Genomic DNA, 21,918 nt, shown 5'->3' with positions numbered 1-21,918 from the left:
GCTTAGTATAGAGTCTAATCAAAGTGGTTATGGGTTAAGGCTGCCCTGGTAGTCAACTCTCCTCCATCTGTGGACATATGGAACCGAAAGAACAAGCTATCTGCTTCCCATAGATAATGGGGGGGCAGGCATAGGATAAACATTCTTATTCCCATAGGGAGAACTGTAAGGAAAACAGGGATCATGGGTCCAAAACAAATCAGAAACTCAGCAGAGCATACTTCATTACATTTCAAGATCTGAGATTCATCTATAGAACAAAGTTTTGTACCCCAGGCCTGAGGGAGTGGCAGCCCCTCCCTTCCAACTGCCTCCTCAGTGGCCATACTCTACGTCATCACTGGGGTGAAAGCTATACCATCTCCAAGCATGGGGATGGTGGCCAGGCTCTCTGCAAATGCCGGAGCACAGGCTCCATCCTCTCAGAGCCCTGGGGTGGCAGACAGATCTCCACAATCCCCAGGGGCATGTGTTCCACACCCTCTAGGCATTGTGGTGGCAGCCAGACTCTGCAATCCTCAAGACAGAGGCTGTAACCCTTTAGAGCACGGGGTGGCAGCACTCATCCTGAACAAGGAGGAAGGTTCATCCTCTCCAAGCGCTGTGGCAGCCTCACCCCCTTCTACACACATGGCCGGGCCTGTTCTCTTGGCTTAAGGAGATATCTTCCATCCAGACCTGATGGTTCTGTCCTTGAAGTGCTTTTTTCCTTCAATTTATCACTGCTCTGTTGTTTTTAGTCCAGGGTGGCAGTGGTTCTGCTTATACAAATTACGCAACAAAATTTGCCAGCCTTGTATTTAGTTCACGGGATATAAACCATCCAACAAAAGGGTCTTCCATTGAACTTAACTGCATTTCCAATCCTGACTTCTGCTGAAATAAATAGTTGACTGGTTCCATATTCAGTTAAGCCCTCAGATGGAGCATGATTCTCTAAGGATTCACTTTCCAGAAACTCAGAATTTTCCAAACCATCAATTTGTACTTTCTTTCTGCCAATGAGTTCAGTTTTCAGCTTTCCTCTAACATTTTACTGTAAGCTACAAGGAAAAATCAGGTTGTACTTTTCATACTTTGCTTGGAAATCTCCTCAGCTAAATATCCAAGTTCATCACTTTCAAGTACTACCTTCCATCTGATGTAAGATCTCAATTTTGCCATGTTACCTGCTGCTTTAAAACAAGGATCACTTTTTCTCCAGTTTCCAATAACACATTCATCATTTTCTCCTAAGGTCTCATCAGAAGTAGTTTTAGTATCCATATTTCTCCATTTTTTCAAAGAAATCTAGGCTTATAGATCTTTTTCAAAACAAATTTACATTTTGTTAGACTTCAAATGGTCTCTGCCAATTTATAAAGGACAAAATAAAAATGGTTGTGCATATATAGAAGCTTTAAACTATGTTCCCTTCTTCCCATTAAGTATAATTTTCATGTGACTTTAGTGTATCCATATACATAGTTCAAAAAGTTACAGAAAAGTATTTATATGTAATAGGGAGAATGAGAAGGCAGACATTCATTTAAGAGTCATTCTGCATGATTAATGTTATCTTAATTTGAGAGGATTTTTTTTCTGATAAAAATATTTTTTCTCTTTAAATTTCATTTGTTTCTAATTTCCAACATAAATTTAAGTCTTATCTGATTCTTTGTAAAAAGTTTTCTTTTCTCCAAAATACCCATAATATGTATGGCCAGGAGACTATGAATAATGAAGGAGAAAAAATATTACCTTTGTTATTAAATTACTATTTTATATCTCTATGAGTGAGACAACTCATAATAAAATACTTTGAATATTTAAATTATTATGCCACTATTTATTTAAATATTTCTATAATATTTAGCATAGTAACAATAAAATTAGATGTTGATGAAAAGTGAAAAAACAAATTCTTTCTGCAGAAATATTGTGTTAATTGAAAAAATGAAGAAAATCCTTTATTTCATTGCAATAAAATAAGAAAGTTAAAAGGTAGGATAAGGAATTACTTTTTAAAATTTCCATTATTCATAGAAAAATGTTAACTTCATTATTTGATGAGCCACAAAGAAAATTTCTGTTTTACTCTCATGTTCTATGTGTGATTGCTTTCATCCTATTGTCTGCTAACCCCAAAACTGTTAGCTTATTTCTCAATTGGAATTAGCCAACTTCTAGAAAGCATTAAGGCAGGTATAAACACATTTGTTTGTAAGTTTCTTCTATAGCAGGACATAAGATTTAGTTTTTATGGAGTGATTTTCAGACATTTATTAAGTATTTTGATTTAACCATTAACTCAAGGCAAAAGTGACATTTTATACTGTAAGCCTGAATATTGAAACACTTAGTAATGTAGTTCATTATTATTCAAATTAGATATACTGTACTACTTCAGCAGATACAGCATCATATTCTCCAAAACACACATGCAGAAATCATTATAATATATTTTGCCTAGAAGCTGGATATAAATTCTGCTCCTTGCAACTAGGTTATGATTTTCCTGCTGTCAACTTGTTGACCATTTAGAAAACCAATTTTCATTCAATGGTATTTAGGGAGCCATGTTGTATGCAAAAAATCTTTGTTAAGGACTGTGTGTGATTGTTGGGTGGAGAGAATTCAGGTATTTGAGCTATAAAAACTAAGATATTTATTATCATTATATTAAAATTTTCAACTATTAGAAAAGAAGAAATCATATAAACACATTCTAGAGATTTTAGCATCATTTGTTTCACATAAAAAATAGCAGTGTGCACGAGTGTTTCCAAGTAATTGTATACCATAAGTCCAGTTTATCTTTTTATATGTGCATTGTATAGAAAATAAATATGATTTTAAAAACATACCGTTCTCCTTGCTTCCCACCACTTTTGGGGTTCACAAAAACTAAAAGTGGATGAGTACCAGGAACAGGAGTGATCTAGAAGAAAAGTTGGATATATGAACAAATTATTATGTACATTATATATAAAGCAGGCTTGACAGTAAGTTTCATGCGTGAACTTGGCTAAGTTACGGTGTCTAGTTTTTGGCCAAGCAAGCACTGGCCTGATGGATTCTGTGAGGGTATTTCAGTAGATGGATTTGCATCTATAATCAGCTGGTTGAATTTACAATCAACAAAAGAGACTGCCATCAACAATGTGAGAAGTCTTCTCATACAATCAGTTGAAAGTTCTAAAAGCCAGAACTATGGATTTCAGCAGTCAGAAAAAAAATTTGATCTACCTCAGTTAGACAATTTCCTTTGGAAAAATTAACTTCACTTTTACTAGAGTTTCCAGCTTGCACCCTGCTCTATGGAATAAGGACTTGCCAGCTTCCAACACTGGGTGAGCCAATTCCTAGTATAAATCACTTAATGTTTACATATATATCCTATTGGTACTTTTTCTCTGGAGAATCCTTACAAATACACAGGCCCCTTGTTATTTCCACTTTACTAAATACTAATTAGCAAATTCAAGATCTGCGTATAAAATAAATGCGTGCATGTGTTTGTGTGTGTCTGTGTTTACCTGTACATGCATACATACATATACATACATTTAATAACTCAAACCTTGTGTTTTGACTATACTTGTCTGATTACCTCTACCAATATGAGTAATTCTTTGTAAAGAGAGGTAGGCTTGGCTTGGTAAAGAGCAGAGCTGAAGGTGTAGAAGAGGGAATATCATTTATCCTACTAATGAGATTAAAATATATGATAAATTTTTAGGATACTGAGAACCAGCCAGAACAAAGAAAAATATAAACGGAAAAAGATCACAAGCAAAGAAAGAGATCAAAATATAGAGGCCTACTTTTGTAGAAGACTCTTACATAGACCTTTTGGGTATGTTAGGTCCCTTTCTGCCTGGCAATCTCTCTCTACACAATCTTGCCTCGATGTTTTCTTTCCATGCTTGGGGAGCAGAGAGCCAGTTAATCAAGTCTATTTGCTAACAACAGTCCATTGAATACTGGTCTCATTTAACAATAATTAACTCTATTTGTCCAATAGACCAAGTGTGACTTTTGTCACTACTCACTGTTCTGTTAAATAACACAAAGTGCCCGTCCTAATGGAGCTTATACTCTAGTGGAAGAATAGACAACATACAAATAAACAAATAATTAAATATGTGTTTGGTAATGAATTGTGCCATTAAAAAAAATAATGCGGGTAAGGTGACGGCATTGTATTGGTTGGGGGTGGAGTTGTTTTGGATACAGCGGCAAAGGAGAATGCTTGTATTTTTTATCTGAATTCAATGTTAAGACATAGGCTATTTAAAATATAAGTATTCCTTTTCATTGTCTGTCTATATAATATCTATCTAAATACAGTGTGATAAAAATTTAAAAATATTTTAGCACCAAAATATGCAGCAAATGGAGCCCTTTAAAGGTTATATTGAAAACTTTTAGATGAATCTATTTGGAAAAAGTGGACTCAACATATCTTAACTACAGTGTTACTTCTCACTCTTGAAAGTCCCCTTGAGCATTTAATCAATTAAGAACAATCATATCACCATATTGTTTCCAACTTTACTATTTGTCTAAATAATATAAGGAAAAACATTCTACCAACATATTTTTCTCCAACTCCTAAATGGAATGGGATAATTTTCTAATGAATATAGACACTGAGGAAAGGTTAAAATCTTCACATTTCCCAAATGAGAAGGTTGAGTAAGCTACTCTTAATTTCTGTGCTCTTATCCAAGTAGTTCTTACTACAATCTATCATGTGTCTGTGTTTTACTTTCCTTTGTAAAGAGGACAAGGACTCTCAGTTCCTAATTTGTCTCTGATTCAGTTGGAAGATAAGATGGATGAGCTGAATCTCCAGTAAATGTAATCAATTAATATACATAAAGCACCTACTGTGTTAAAGCCATTTTGTTAATAGCTTGTGACACCCCTTTTCCCATTAAAACAAAAATGAAGAAACATTAAAAAGTGTTTTTTAAATTTTTAGATTTCTGTTTTCATCCTATTACAAAGTCAGACAGAACTCCTAAAGTTTTCACTCAAATAAAGTAGTGCTAACAGATATAGATTTCAGTTGGTTTTTTGCTGTTAATTTGAATTGCTATTCCTCATTTTAAATAGAGGTGAGAATCACAAGGTAAATAAAGGTTTTTGAGCAAAGCATGAGTCTGAACTCAAATACTTAATAAGATGATCTTCCCTTTCTTCCAAAAGTAAGCATTCAATTTAGCACTGTATGAGACTATATATAAACTTGCATTGTGTCCAGTATTTGGAATTCATTTGAAAGTATTTATTGTGATATTCTGGAATGTCTTTCAGAAATAATTATTTATTGGGATAATTAAAAGCATCATTATAAGTTATCAAATACATGTCAGTACTATGTTGCAGAACAATTATGTTTTAAGCTACATATTAATACAAATACATAAATATCCCACTAGAATAGATGATATCTGTAGAGCATCCCAAAATTACATATAAAATCTAGATGTTGTTTTGAGGGCTGGATAAATGGAAAAATATATTAAATGGATTTGAATGATAAAAAAAAATCAGATAAACAAAGAATTTAGATAATACTCCAAACTAACAGAAGTAAAATATTTGGTATGGAAATACAGCAATAATAAAATCAACTAGCAATCTTTTCCTCACAGAGCTTATGAAGTGAGATTACATAAAATAAGACAATTAAAACTTTGGTTATATATTGTAAGTTATCAGGGACTGTGGAATAGCACATGTTTCATGATGATGATAACAAAATCCCTGACCTACTGTAACCCACATTTTGAGGGGCTGATATGTAATGAACTATCCGCACCCTGCAGCTTTAGTGTTAAGGGAATATTTAGTGGTGTTATACCAAAAATGTCAAGGTTCCAGGAACATCTGGCACTTGTTTCACTTCAAAGGGCTTTAAAACCCTGCTAACTTTTGCTATTGTAAAAAGAAAGCCCAGTCCAGCAGAAAAATTTTAGGTGCTAGGAGACCAAAGAAAGAGCTCACATTTGCAAGCCAAAAAACTTGCTGCCCTGAATAGCCACTTTCAAGTTTAACAAGTTAAAATGAACAACTCCTGTGTTCCGTCCCAGTCCTGAAATAATACGCAGCATCTTAATAGCCATATTCTCTTCCATCCTTACTAAAAGAACTCTGGATAAAGAGACACTTCGAAAGACTACCCCCTCCCATCATGCCTGTATCTTGGTAGTTGCTGCTGCATACAAAATGATATAGATTGGTGATAGATAAATAGATAGATAGATAGATAGATACATACATACATAAACAGATACTTCTTTTGAAGAGTTTTAAGAAGTTATAATTTTTTGAGTCTTGTCATGTCAGTGGATAAATAAACATTCTAAATAGAAAAAATAAAACATGCATGCCCATGGTTTGCCTGATGAGATATAAGCATTGTAGGGGAATTCAAGGTATTTTGCTAAAATGGAAGGTGAGAGCTCTGACCCTACTTCCTCCTGCTGCCACGGGATTTGAAGACAATGAGGCCAACAGCTGTCTTGGATCATGTGGTGAATTTCCCAACAGATGGGAAACAGAAAGATAGGCATCCAAGCCCTGGGGAAAACGTGGTTTTCTCTTCTGAGCCCCTACTTCTAGACTTCAATTTCATAAAAGAAAAATAAATGTTTATGTTCAAACTGCAGTTATGTTTTGTTTCTTGTTTTGTTATTTTCTTGTTTTATATTTCAGAATCTAATAATAATTGATGCAAAAGATTCACAAGGGACACAGAATTAGATAGAAAATCAGACACAGACAGGGTATTCTTCATTAAACTTAATTTCTCCATTCCCTGAGTGAAGAACAGAACCTTGACATCAAAATACTTGCATACCTTCCATTTTTTATACTATCTTACATCACCCAATTCTCATTATTGAATATGGAAATAATTATTTTCAGTCAATCCTTTTGTAACTTAAATGGTCTGAGATAAAAAAATAATTATTAGATGTAGTATTTCAATTGTTAATACAATCGACTATTTGATTCCAGCTCCTAGTGTCTAGAAGGGTTAAAATCAGGGAAGAACTACCTTCCCTCTCCTTTACAGAATTCAGCCTTGGGGAGCTACTTTGTATTGTACCATAGATCATATGTACTGATTAAAACAATGCAAACCATTTTCCTAGTATCTAAAACTCAGCAAATATGATTAAGGTGAATAAAGTTTTATGCAAGTACTCTACAAAAACTTAGAAATAATACTTAAAATACAATTATTTTTTGAAAACTAATTTAATGCCATCCTAAACTATTGTACCATTTTTGTTACAGCTTGTGGTAAAATGGGAGGGAAAAAACAAAAACAAAAAAATAAAAAAATAGTTTTAGGCTATCTGCTAGCCTAAAACTACTCATTCTTGGAAGCACATATTCATAAAGCATCTGACGTAATCTTAAGTGGAACAGTATATAAAACAGATGAAAGGCAGGCTGCTCTGTCTGAAGCATGAATGAACCCCAAACCTATTCTCAGCCCCCTATCATTCTACCATTGAGGATTCTCTCCAGAAAGCTAAGTCTTTTCAAACAGTTTAAAAAAAAAAAAAAAACACTGGGAAAGGATAATATAATATAATAGAGTAAACTGATGAAGGAAAATAGTGGTTACGGAAGATTTTACTTGAAATCTTGCAAATGGTTATAAATTTCATGTGAAGGGCATTCCAGAAAGAGAAAGTTTATACTGGATTCTCCTACATATAAATTGAGATAGCTCTGTGAGAGTCTTATTTAGTCACAAAGAGGCCATTTAATATAGTCATTATTAGAGATCATGACTTTGAAGTTAAACTGGTTTGCGATCCCAGGTCAATCACTCCTCTCAGTGACCTTACCTCATCTTATAATTTTAAGTGCCATCATTATGCCTTTCACCCTCAAAATCAAATCTGATCTCTAGTTCATATATGCATCTGCCTACTTGATATATCCATGTGGATGTCTTATAGTATCCCATAATTATCATAAATTTCTCTCCATAGCCATGTTCACCCAGAGTCTTCTCCATCAGTCGAATGGCAACTTTTATCATTTCAGTTGAATGGCCCAAATACCATGGAGACTCATCGACTCCTCTCTTTCTTAGAAACCCTATATTCAATTTATCTGCATATTCTGTTGGCTCTGTTCTCAAAATATATGAAGAATCTCATCACTTCTCTTCACCTGCATGGCTCCCCCTTGGGCAACCCTCCATCCTATGACCTCTGGATAACTGTCGTAACTCCAAACTGGACTCTCTGCTCCCTAACAATCTAATTTCAACCAATATAAGCCTCTTAGATTATGTCAAATCATGTCACTCCTTTGCTTAAAGTCACCCACTATCTTCTTATTTCTTTCAGATCAAAAGTCAAGTTCCTTATAGAGGCCTTGAGGGCTTTATATCATCTAACCCATGTTATCTCTTTCAAGCCCAAAAGCCCCTCTACCCTGTTCATCCCACTGCAACTATGCACTCCTTCTTCCCAGATATCCAAATGGCCAAATCCCCTATTTCTTTTAAGACTTCACTCAAATATCATCTTCTTAATGAGGCTTAACCTGGACATCTTATTAAAAATTATAAATTACTCCCTAGCCCTGACTCTTACCCTACTCTATTTTTTTCCATTTCATTTATCATTCAATATTTTATGTGTATGGAAATAGGAACTCAGGTAATATTCAACTATAGAGTAAGAAATCTGGACTCAGAGAAAGCAGTTGGAATGGTAACAAAACACTGATTATAAGAGTGGGCAAGAGATAAACACACACACACTTATTAAAAGAAAAGGAATTTTATACACATTTGCATAGCTATATATATGCATTTGTACATGTGTAGTTTATAATAATCTTAGTGATTACAAGAATGGATGTCACAAATGAGAAAGATGATAGAGAGAAACAGCTGTATTGGGGGAAGACAGTAGTTTGGTTTTGATATATATGTGCAAATGTTCCATTTGTTTTTTTGCATTAAAAGTATCATGAACTAGAATCTTCCATTCTTAAATAACATTCTTCTTTAGAAGTTTTTCCTCAAAGAATAGAGACAATGAAATGTCAGCACAATACAATTTAATCATTCTATTTTTAATATATTTGTTCCTAACAGGGATAGTCATATATATTTTTACACCTCTCGCATGTTAAGAAATTGTAGTTTTCTATTACATTTAGTCATATTTATTAAGCGTAATCCTCCGGTGTGGGTGATGACAAAGACAGAGTGCCTAACCACCTCTATCTGAAGTCCCCTAGGACTTGGGTTAATTAATGAGACTCATCCTAAGGTTATACATGATCTATTACTTCCTCTAATTAGAAATAATAATCCTGATCATTATGCTGGTTAGCTGGGAAGAAGTAAGATGAATGTGCTTAACTATGATTAATAGACTTCTTTAAGCAGTGTAGATCTCTTCTGTCACTGAGTTATATGCAAACTGGGCTGCAACTCCATGCTATTTCATGATATATATATTTTTAAAGCTAATAGATAAAATTCATTTTATGGAAGATCTTTTTACCTTTTCTGAAAACAGCACCATATATTTTTTTAAAAAAATTGATCATCACAACAAAACATTATTTTATCCATTTTGCATGAATTAGCTAGCTATCCAGGAATTTATTCTTCTACTTTTTTACAATTTCACCAAACTAGGTCAACACCTACGTGTATCAACATTTTAGTGCATTCTGCTGAGGTGAAACAGACTATATTGCTTTTTATTTATTTATTTTTTTGGCATGGGCAGGCTCCAGGAATTGAACCCAGGTCTCCTGCATGGCAGGCAAGAATTCTGTCATTAAGTCACCATTGCACTGCCTTTACATTGCTTTTTAAAATTCAAAAATATATTGATGATTTCAGTATTACTTATTTATTGCTATTTTGTTAGGGCTAAGATACTTACTGTCAACTTAGCTGATACTTTTATATTCTAAAGAAAGTTATGAAAACTTATTTACTCTTTTAAGAGATGAAATACAAACACAAATAATGTTAACCATCTCTTATTTTTTTGTTACCAAAAAAATAGTGATTAAAGTTCTAATGATTAAAGATTTCAGATTCATTTTGAATAAAAAAGCAAATAGGATTTGTATTTCTATGTCAGTTTCAGGCCTTTCAGGGGTTTTTTTTTGTTTGTTTCTTTTTGGCAAGGGCAGACTCTGGGAAACAAACCCGGGTCTGTGGCATGGCAAGTGAGAATTCTGTCACTGAGCCACCATTGCACCACCCCTTTCAGTTTTGAAGTATGGGTAAAGTAAGGTATGATTAACTAAGTCTTAGGGAACTGAGAGTTGAGAAGATGTAATTCTACTACATGTATGATTTTTATCTCAAACAATATAAACAATAAAAAATACATGGAAGAACAAGGTGGCTTAAAATTTACCAGTTATTTACCTAATAAAATTTGTTAACCAAGGAGGCAGGGAGACTTAGGAAAAAAATACATGGGCTGAGTCAGTCAGCTAACATTCAAACCTTGGCTTTACAACTGACTACGTGCTGTGAGAAAGTTACCTTACTTTTGAGTATCAATAAACCAGTTCAAAAAAAAAATAATGATATTTAGCTTATAAGTTAATTGAGAGATATGTATAAAATTATAATATGTATAAAACATTATTATAATACCTAGTACTATTTTCATAAATGATATGTTAGCTTTCCATGATAAGTATGTACCTAGCCATGTGTGAAATATACTTTGGATTTCAAAATTAGTTTTCCCTTTCATTAATTTCATTGCATGAATCTAGAGTGAATCTAGAGTGACTAAAGATTTAAACTAATCAATATGATCACTATATTTATAAATGTTGATTTTTTTTCAATGAAAATATACAGGATAACTGAATTTTTCACCATCAAAATCATGGACAGCTTTCACACATGATACTTTCAATGGGACGGCTGAGCAAAAAGCTACGACTTTCATTAAGCATAGATACTGATTTACTCATTTGATAATTAACTTCTATGCTCTTTAACCAACTTATTAATTTTGTCATTCAGAATTTCCTCTTTTGGTATTTAAGTTTAATAATTTATTAAAAATTTCCTGTTCACAATTAGTTTGACTAGATCAAAACAAAGTAGCAAATCACTTAAGCATATTTATACTATTATTATTACATTTTCTGCATGATATTCTAAACAGTGAAGAAGAAAAGCATTTAAATATCTACAGTGTGTGCTGCACTGTTTGCAAATTGAAGAATATAAAAGATAGAATCCATATCATTGTAGATAAATTAATAAAAAGAAGAGACCAAATTATGTTTATTGAATAAAATCACGTGTTGGGGGTAAGTGGTTGGTATGTGTGGTAAGTGGTTGATATGTTTTCCTGAAGGTCATGAATCTTGAAGCATATTCTTAAGGATAGAATAGGCAATTGAAACAGAGACCTCAGGTAGAAAGTCAGAAAATTAACTCCACAGTTTCATGGATTAAGCCAATTTCATGGACTGTTCCCATGTTAGAGTGAGAAATTGGGGCCAATAAATAAAATCAATTCACATTATAAAATGTCTTAAAATGCATAGTGAAATATTCTTGATGTGAGAAAACATAGGAATAATTTACAAATCTTTTTAAAGTGTTAAAAATGATTTTGCAATATCTCTGTTCTAAAATATATAGGTTTTGAAATACATGGGTTTTGAATTTTGACGTAAAACTTTGGAAGGTAGGAACAAATTAAAGACTTTTTTTGGCTGACAAATGATTCTCTATTCATACAAATATATATACACACACACACAAATACACTTCTAGTATATAATAAATGTGTATATTTAGTGATAATTTGCAAAAACTTTCTGATTGACAAAAGATTTCCTACCATTTGTGTTCAAATGGAGACAGCATTATATATGATTAATTTAGCCACTGACAATCAATGATAAGACTCTGCAAATCAACTATAAAACTGACATCTTTAAATTAATAAATATATTTCTGATCAGTCTACTAAGCTAATATTCACATTAAATGGATGTGTTGATAGCTGGACATATGTGCCTTTAAGAGTATAAGAGTAACAAAATAAGAAAACTACTACCTTTAGATTTAAGAAATCATACCTGCAGGCCTTGCCCATCCACAGTAACGGAGTTGGCTCTATGCATTTTGCTCTTGTCAGTGGTTACTTTGTTTGGCTGCTGAGAACCACACTTTTCCTTTCTCACTGTTGTTTGTCTTTCCTACAAGGAACAAAAATTATTTTCTAAAAATGCTGAGTTGTTTTAATAAAAGGGGCAACTATCTAAGAACGTTTTATGACTACATTCTTTGGCCCAACTTCCTAATTTAGCGATCCTATGACTAATATGATTGTTGCTGCTTTCAACTAAGTAACTTGGGTCCATATTTAGTTGCATGATCTAGCCATAGTTACAAAAATTATGTGAAAGAAAATAAAATAGCATTATCCCTGTGTGCTCAATTATGACTCTATCAGAAGTTTTCAAAAGCCACCTAAAATTGAATATTTTTATAAATAATGGTACAGATGAATAGTATTAGATTATAATTTAAAGAATTAACTGAGTACTTAAGAGTGCTTATAAATACATGCAATATAAAAAATGAATTCTAATTGCATGATGGACATTTAAGCTACTATTTATATCAGAGATAGCATTTAGCTTAAAACTCACATTACTTCCCAGTGGATTTCTCTGCTCCCCATAATGGAAAAATTCCTTGTAAGAGTTGTCTGCTCCTTGCTCCTCTTACCCTCTCTTCAACCCAACCCAGTCAACTTCTATCACTGTTTTCCAAGAAATCGGCTTCCCACTGCCATATCTAATGGTCAGTGTCCTTATTTTCAAACTTTCAGCAGCATTTAGCAGAACTGTCCTTTTCTCTCCTGAAAACTTGCCTCACTTGGCTTCCAGGGAATTTCTTCCTCTCAGCTCTCTTCTTACCTGACTGACTGCCCCCTTATAGTCTCTTTTGGTACTTTCTCCTTCAGTTTTGCAATCTATAAACCTTGGCCTCTTCCTTGGTCCTTTATGTAGACAGTGAAGATACTTTTAATTAGCCTTAACAATAAACCTCTTTTCAAATATACTAGAGCCATGTGGAAAGCTTGCCTGAGTAAAATAAATGCTAGTCAGTACAGTACATTTACCTTGTAATTTCATGGTGCAAAACACTGCCTTTGATTTGTGTGTGACTGAAAATGGATGGCATAATAGGATTTCTAAAATTCAAGTATTCTGAAAAATGATCTGCTTTCATATAAGCACAATTTCTGACAAAAATATTGGTAATTTAAAAAAATCTCCTTTCCTAAGCTTGCAATTGTAGCTTTGTCCACAGATAGTTAAAATGTTGATTTTTTTTTTCAATGAAAATACACAGGATAACTGAAATTTCATTTTTACGTTTTTGGATTCTTAACCACAAAATGAATGACTTCATAATAATTAAGGCACATTTTCTTCTGCCAGATAAATTATCCTAAATATAAAAAGATTGGAAAAAAAAGACTGGGAAAATCATCATTTTAATCAATAGAAACTATTTAAAGACTGAAAAGAATGATCCTAACAACACACAAAAAAGCATGAAAGATTATAGAACATGCAGCTATAAAATATAAAATAGAGTTATTGATATTTCAGAATTTTCAAATATCAACCATTTGTGTTTGCTATGCAGACATTTTAAATATAGAATTCAGTGTTTTGTTATCCTTAAACTCTACAAGTAGCATAACAGAGCTTAGCTGGGGAATATATTGTATTAGAATTCCAAAAGAATAATCATTATAATAAATGGAGAAGAAAAGCCAAAAAGACCATCTACAGAAAACAGAAAGATGAAATAAATGAAATAAAAGACCTCACTTTAAATGTGTGCTCTAAAAAGTTCTTTTTCCACCTCATGCTGACTCTCAGAGGTACAGTATTTGTACACTGCTGAAAACCGCCTTCACAAAAGGGCTGTTTACCACAATACCCGCTCCTGCTGCTATCGACCACTCGCAGAACACGCGCAGCAAGTGATGATTACCTCAAGCACAGGTCTTTTTGTCTATTCTCAGCACGGGAGACAAGCAGCAGCAAAGCACCTCGACTGGTACAGAAGCACAAAGACGGCAGCTTGCATCATGGAGCTAGCTTTCTCCACTACTGGGCCCCTTGCCTGAACCGGGACTCAGCCCCTTCTGCCTTTGGAGCTCAGCTGCAAGAAGTTCCCAGAAACTTCAGAATTCTAACTCAAGGCAGCATATATCTAAGGGCTTCCTGAAGCAGAATGTCCCATACTTATCTCCGCTTGCAAAGGCTAAAAGCTCAGAGAAGCCTACTTGCTGAAAGCTACAAAGCTGCACCTTCGTGGACTTAGCGGGATTCGAATGTTTTTACTGACAGAGAAACAACTTCCTTTCAAACATGGCAAAGGCACTAACTCTTGGAGGAATCCTTGGAAGTTGCAGCAGAGCTTCTTACTACTGACTAGTTTCAAGTAACAATTGGTTGAGAAAATGTAAACAAAACACTGGTATAAAAAAAGCAATCAAAGAATGGTAGTAATTTTTAAAGTATGAAAACAAGAATATTATTTTTTATTGGGTTTTTCACTACCTGTGTTCATTAGGTCAGCACAGCTAAAGGATATTATTGTGATGATTTCGGTGGAGTGTTTTGAGGGGAAATGGGAAAGGTACTGACTAGACAAAATGAAACCTTATTATTGGAGTACTTGAAGTGCTACTTATCCCCTAAACTTGAAGGCATAACTTGTTATTTGATCCACAAGTCCAGGTTTTCACATATCCACATGATGTGCATATTTTTTTCCTTGGATACGTTATACTGGGTATAAACCACTTACAAGATTTTTGCTCAAAATAACCTTATGGAAGGGAATGAAAGTTTGGAATAAGAAGGTCCATGCCAAAAAAAATTTATCTGGGGCTTTCCACTAGCATATGGTAGTGCCATTGTAAAATAAATATTCATCAACTTTACCTTAACTCACTCTCCATTCTCTTTTCAGAAAATACTAGCTAATGGTCACAGTAAGCTGAAGGCGACAAGTCAGTTCTTCAGCTTTTGAACAATTAAAACTGAATATCATGGAGATATTAGTATGATTTATGCAAGAAAGACTATATGCCATTTCTAATTGTTAGACCTGTCCACAAAGAAAAGCCCTTGTCTTGTTATCTCAAGTGTAGCCAACTGATGTATATTTACACATTTTAAGTAAAACATCTAAGGTATATACCTTAACCTTTCTACATGACCCTCACACCACACGCACATTTTATATTTAAAATAACTAACCAAAATGGATTCTGATAACGGAAAATGGGCTCCTTGACCACATATATGTATATGTGTGATCACACCTTCTATACATGAGTTTAAGGAAACTTTTAACACAGCTGAAAAAAATGATTTAATAATGTATTCAGGAGTATGGTGGAAACTTTAAGCTAATATAAACCAATATATTGTGCCAGAAAAAAAAAATCACTATTCATGAAGACTATAAACAAGTCTTTGTAATCAGAAAAGTCAAACCTTTTCAAAAAACTTTTTTTTTTTTTTTGCATGGGCAGGCACTGGAAATCAATCCAGGTCTTCCGCATGGCAGGTGAGAATTCTGCCACCGAGCCACCATCGTATCGCCCCCAATCCTTTTTTAATAAATATATAATAAATTATATAGCTAAATATGGGAGACATTTGAGATCTAAAGAGAGAAGTTTAAATCTCAAATGCAGTACCTATATTCACCTGATATGTTATGATAGAAGAAAATAAAACACATGAGGATATAAAGATATAAAATTAATTATCTTACACTAAAGTAATTAGATTAAATGGTGTACCACCCTACTACATTTGTTTCACGAATGTGTAACTTAATGTCTCTAATTTATAATAATTATGATAGTTGTGGTATCAACTGACAAAATACATAAAATCATACACTAATCAAATTATATTTCAAGCATAGTTTCAATATATTTTCAAGTAAATCTCTGGGTTATGAAGTGATTTTTTTTTTTAATTCAATGAACTAGTCTACAAATGATTAGAAAACTCTTCCTTTACATGGATGAGGGAGTTACACTTTTCTGCAAACAAATTCTCTAAATAAATTCATACTCTAATATACACTTCATTTTACAAATAATGCTTTTCACAAACAAGCAGATTCAAATTAAAATGTTAAGAGAATACCACCTGGGAATTTCCTTACAGATAATAACAATTGAATAGGATACAGTCACAGAACAATGAAAATGCTTTTCTTTATTAATGCAAAGGTAACGCTAACACTTTATTGAAAAAAATGCTGTGGCAATGTCTACATTTATTTGCAAAATAAACTTCATTTATCCTGTGACTATATTTTATTCCAATGATTTTCTATGAAGAGCCCTGTGTTAAATGCTTGATGTGAATATACTCTTTTTAAAGTGATGGGAACTTTACAGTGCATAGGACTCTCAACATACTATCATTGCAAGCCACATTTGGATAGCTCAAATAATTGATTTTTTTTTATTGTTATTTTTGCAATATATTTACATATTAATGCCAGGAACTGAAACCACATGATTTTTGTACACTAGTGTACTCTTTGGAAAGTAACTTTTCATTTTCATCTATACTTTGCCTCACATGATGTGTGGTTTCCCTAGTGCCTGTCACATATATATGTTTCAAGTCTATTCTATCACTGTTTCAAGTCTATTCTATCACTGAAAATATGAAAATCCACATCTCAGAATATATATATAATATTGGAAAAATTTTTCAAGTCTATTCTATCACTGAAAATATGAAAATCCACATCTCAGAATATATATATAATATTGGAAAAATTTAAATATACAAGTAAACATTAGTTGGTCACTGACCCAGTCCCAAACATCATTTATAACAAAATGAGATGTATAATGGCCTGTAACTGAAAGTGTGAAAATCTTTTTTGGCTTACGCACCTCAGGAACTGAAACTCCTGAAGTGGGCAGAGTCTGCTGAAAAAGAAAAGTTCATATTAAAACTGTAAAGAAATCAAGCTGAAAAAGAAATCAACAATGAAGGTTTTATATTACTATACTCCTATAAAAGAAATTAACAAATTACAAATACATTTCTTGGTATAATTTTTCTACTTACTTGCATTAAATAACAGAATATCTTTTCACAAAATAGCAATTTAGTGCAAAATGCAGAGTAGGTTAGTGGTAGAATTGCTTTTCCAAAATAGAGTTTCATCTACTCAAAGTACACTGATCAACATACTTGGTTATTTTCAAATAATTCTCTACAGCATTGATGAATTACATTAGTATTTTGCAACGTGAACTCATTTCCAAGTTCCCTTATCCTTTGTAATTTATTCCTATTGATTTTGTTAATTTGCTGTTTATGCCAGCATACTATTTCTCTTTCCAGTTCAATTTCCATTTTTTTCTAAAATATTCAGTGTTTTAATGATGTAGACTTAATATGGCATTGGATGCATTTGGTCATATTTTGGAAATCAGAACAATAATTCCATTAATACACTTATGATTAATATAAGTAAAAATAAAAATACAATTAAATAAGCATCAAGGTTTGACATGAGAGTAATTTTTAAAAACGATTTTAAATACACTGAAGATAGTTCCCTAACAGTTCTTCCTAACTCATTATTCAAATGCTTTAAATATTGAAAACTTGTGTGGTAGGGCAATATTGTTTTGAAACAATGAGCAATACTTTTCCTCAGATATCTCCTGTTACCCACTACACCTTTCTATCTAAGCCATCCATTGACATTGGGAAGGTTTTTTTTTTTTTTTTTTTTTTTTTTTTAATTAAGTTATTTTTCATGGCAGGTAACAGAGGAAAGGCTAACACCTGGGTCCCATGGGACTTAGGACATAACATAAATCTGGAAGAACACTTGAGAAATCATGCACAAAACAGTAGGTAAATATTTCCTATGGTGGGAGAGTAGGAAAGTTGAATGGGAAGTTAGTATTTCTTAGAAATTATGTATCCCAAGCTATGTGAGAGAGGACTTGGCTGGATGCCACATTCACAACAGAGTCTGCAAAATCTGAAAGCACAGAGTTTATCTCTTTTCTGCGTAGATTCCAGGAAGACAGCAAAATCCAAAAAAATAAATGGTTACATCTGAGGTAGGTGAGCCCTCAGTCAGCCATTGGACTAGAAAAATCCAAAGCACCCAAAATGGCTCATAAGGAGAAGGACTCAAGGGCAGTCCTGGAAGAAAAATGAAGGTACTCAGGAAATAATTTTATTTCCATAATATTACTGCAACTACAGATTCCTAGACACAAGAAATTATGAAGCCTGGGAAAATGAATTCCAGTATAACTGTACCATTGACAGGGTAGTCCTATAGAAATAATTTCCCTTGTTTATAGAATGCATTGATAACATATTTGCTAGAGTTTTGATTGGAAGTTTCAGTAATCTTGACTTCTGAGTCCAAGTCAGCCTATTGGCCATGTGAAACAGTGGGTGAGGGGAAAATATTCGTATTAGCATCAATCTGTGCCAGCTCGAAGCTGTTTGTCACCCTTATGACCTTTCTTGCTCTGCTCCAGGTAGAGCTCAAGGAAACATCAAAAGACATGAATGTAGTTTTATTTCCAATATGTCAATGTTTGCCCCCCTTCAACTCTATATTAGGTGCCTTATACTACACTGCCATGGACCCAAGAAATTCTCAGTACCTTAAGCAACCAAATCAAGATACACAAAAAGTATACCTCTAGAGAATGTATCACAGATGCTTTATTCCTTGGAATGAGTCTATATTTACTGTGCATAAGTCTCTATACCACAATATTTTAGAAATGCACATGAGAGGATTATAGTTATCAAAATGTTTCAGAATAACAGCCAAATTCAATGCAGCATTTTCAAATAGATTTTGGTCTACCATGCCATCCCCACCAAAAATAATAAAAGCTACAAAAGATATTTTGGGATAATTGGGCACAGCTTACTATGGACAGGATAATTGATATAATGAAATTATTGCTAATTTTCTTAGGTTTGAAAATAGCATTGCCATTATGTAGAAAAGTTTCCTTAATCTTGAATTTGCCTACTGAAGTCTTTAAGGATATAGGGTCACACTACCTGCTGTTTACTGTCCAATAATTGAACTTAATAAAATATATATTATGTAAATGTTATATACACATGTACATATGCATGTACATAGTCATATGTACATACCATATATGGCAAAATATTAATTGCTGAATCTAGGTTGTGTTAGGGTGAGAATATACTAGATTCACTGTGCTCTGCTGGGGAATTTTTGTAATAAATTTTTGGAGAAAAACTGCTCTCACTTTCTAACACTTGCTTCTTTTAACGCCTACAGAATTGTGTAAAACTGTTTCTTCAATGAAAATACATATATATTTTTCCCAGTGAAAATAAATAATTTTCTTAAAGTTTGGGGGATAAGGTATGGAGGTAGATTTGAGAGAAATAGTAAGTACGATGTTCGTAGAGACTTTGAGTTGTTCTTTTTAAAGGTAAGGAAATAGGTTGCTGGGAAGGAATTGAGAGCATAAGAGAGAGAGCATTTAAAGATAAACAATAAATAAGGGGTTCTTTATAAAGTGATATTTTCAGATGGGTCAGAAGCCTGTATAGGCAAGTGTGGGCTTTTCCAAAGCTGTTCTTGTGAAGCAAAGAGGTTTGGGTTGGTACTCATAGGGTTCTCAAATGCAAAATCACTGAGAGTCCATAAAGTTAATACACATGGCTGAAGCAGGCCCAATGATGCAAATGACAATGACAATGGTAAGTTGAAGAACATAAATCATTTTAAGGTATGCAGATAAAGGATGCTTGGGATGAAATGGAGCCCTGACCACTATTATTTCACCAACATAAACTGGTAATTTATAGATATTCCTGCTTAGAGGCTTCCACTTTCTCAGGACAGTAAGGGTATGAGTTATTCACTGAAAATGAGTGAGGATGGAGAGAGGTAGTGAGATGAAGAAGGTAAAGAAATAGCAGAGATCGGGCACGACTCCTTTGAGAATGGGCAAGCATTTGACTAAGGATGAGTAGTGGGATCAAGAGAAATTGAGGTTCCAGCTGATCTAGAAGACATAAACATGTAAGAGAGAGTACCCCTGGGCATGAAAATTTCCTCCAGGAACATTCAACCAGAGCAACACTACAAATTCACTCCAAGAAAAGGGTGATTAACACAATATATATGCATGAGTTCATAAACAATTCAGAAGTATAGGCAAAGAGTCTATGTTAAATCAATATGTCTATCAGTAGCATATCCCTAAGATACAACAAAGAAAACCATGATACCTAGTTCAATGAAAAATTAGCAATTAAGAAAATAAATTTAGGTTTAGTATTATTCATTTTTTAGTTTTATGCACAAAATTTTTAAACATCAAGGATGAGCAGACTGTTTCTTTTTTTAATTATCACCAAAGCAAGATTCTAAATGTAATATATTTTAATCAGAATTAATACAGGAACTGTATATTTTTATTTAATCAAATATGAGGCATGATTATAAAGGAATGTCATTGATTTTATTTAATCAGTATATTTTTAAATATTAAATAGAATACACAGTACAGATAATTAGCTTAAAAGATGCCTTTGCCTTCAAGGCATTTATTAAATTCAACCTAATATCAAACAATTTTTAAAGATCCTATTATTCTTAAGTATTAGAGTATCTTTTATCTTCATATTTTCTACATGTAATCATTTTAAATTGACAATTTAATCCAAATTGTTACTGGACAAAGAAAATCTTTGGAAGAGATTATTGGAGGTTTGATTCAGTTAAAAATTATAAGAGCACAGAGCTCACATTAATAGTATCATGAGTTACATCAAGATAAAGTACCATTAACAAAATTATAGTTTACATCTATATATGCATGTTCAAGTCTTTGAAAAATTGCTTTCAAGTTTATTGTCTCATTCTACCCTCCCACCAAGCCAGGATGCCCCATTTTCCAGTTTGGGAAACTGAAAATTGGAAAGGTGACATGATTTGCTCAAGAAAATAAAGTTAGCAATATCTAAATATATTGGTTCCTGAACCAGGCTCCATTTATTCAAACAACAATAGATGTAATAAGAACTGGGGGGGGGGGGGGGGAAGATGTAACTTTAGTAATGTCTTAATTTTCAAGTGATTTGGAAATCTGATCATTTAAGAATGCTACTGAATATTGAAGTATTAAAAAGCATCATATATTTTTGGTCGGCCTGAAAGAACTGGTTTGAATATTAATATGGATTAATTTAACATAATAACTACCAAGTCAATAGAAACTATTTTAAATAGTTTCTTTTCCTATAGATATAATTGGGTATCTCTGGCATCAAAAAAGAAAAGCCGGAGGGGGGAAAAAACAAACAGGCTGGGGGGGAACTACCTTTCTAAAAGAGTATACTGCCTGAGCCTGATGTGGAGTTATTCTTTTATATGGAGTTATTTTATAGGATAATAAAATGTACTGAGAATGTCTCTAGGATATAGAAACTAAATACTTGTTCGGTTTCTGTGAATTTAATTTTCACATTTCAACTTCATAATTTGTTTAAACTTTTATGGTTTTATCGGCCCCTCAGTGTGGAAACCCACACATATGAACACAATGTAAATTTTAAAAGAGGAAGTGATAGAAATGATTTTTATCCTAATGTCATCTTTACTAACACCTTTAATGAAGATAAGGCCAATGTATAAGTATGTCCATCGGAGGAATTACACTTTTTTCCTTTTCCAGTGGCATGCTGACATATGTAATTAAAATGTAGCTATGCAAAATAAAATGTTTTTGAAAGTATACATATTGTAATCTTATCCATTGCCTA

General features: G+C 33.2%; 1 protein-coding gene across 11 annotated transcripts in view; it reads right to left on the bottom strand.

Moving 5' to 3' along the window:
- Positions 1 to 21,918, bottom strand: part of DGKB (diacylglycerol kinase beta) — an 802,099-nt gene that overhangs the window by 437,017 nt on the left and 343,164 nt on the right. For 9 of the 11 annotated variants that reach the window (XM_077122452.1, XM_077122515.1, XM_077122470.1 and 6 more), the window contains 3 exons: positions 17,007 to 17,042; positions 12,118 to 12,237; positions 2,847 to 2,920 (listed from right to left, as the gene is read on the bottom strand). In XM_077122452.1, the coding sequence (XP_076978567.1) occupies positions 2,847 to 2,920; positions 12,118 to 12,237; positions 17,007 to 17,042 (230 nt within the window). The remainder of the gene's footprint in view (positions 1 to 2,846; positions 2,921 to 12,117; positions 12,238 to 17,006; positions 17,043 to 21,918) is intronic. The other 2 variants (XM_077122474.1, XM_077122491.1) reach the window with 2 other exon arrangements.

This window comes from Tamandua tetradactyla, chromosome 1, assembly GCF_023851605.1.
Source record: "Tamandua tetradactyla isolate mTamTet1 chromosome 1, mTamTet1.pri, whole genome shotgun sequence".
NCBI classification, from domain to species: domain Eukaryota; kingdom Metazoa; phylum Chordata; class Mammalia; order Pilosa; family Myrmecophagidae; genus Tamandua; species Tamandua tetradactyla.
The sequence above is the reverse complement of the archived record's forward strand: the minus strand, read 5'-3'. Positions and strand labels throughout refer to the sequence as shown.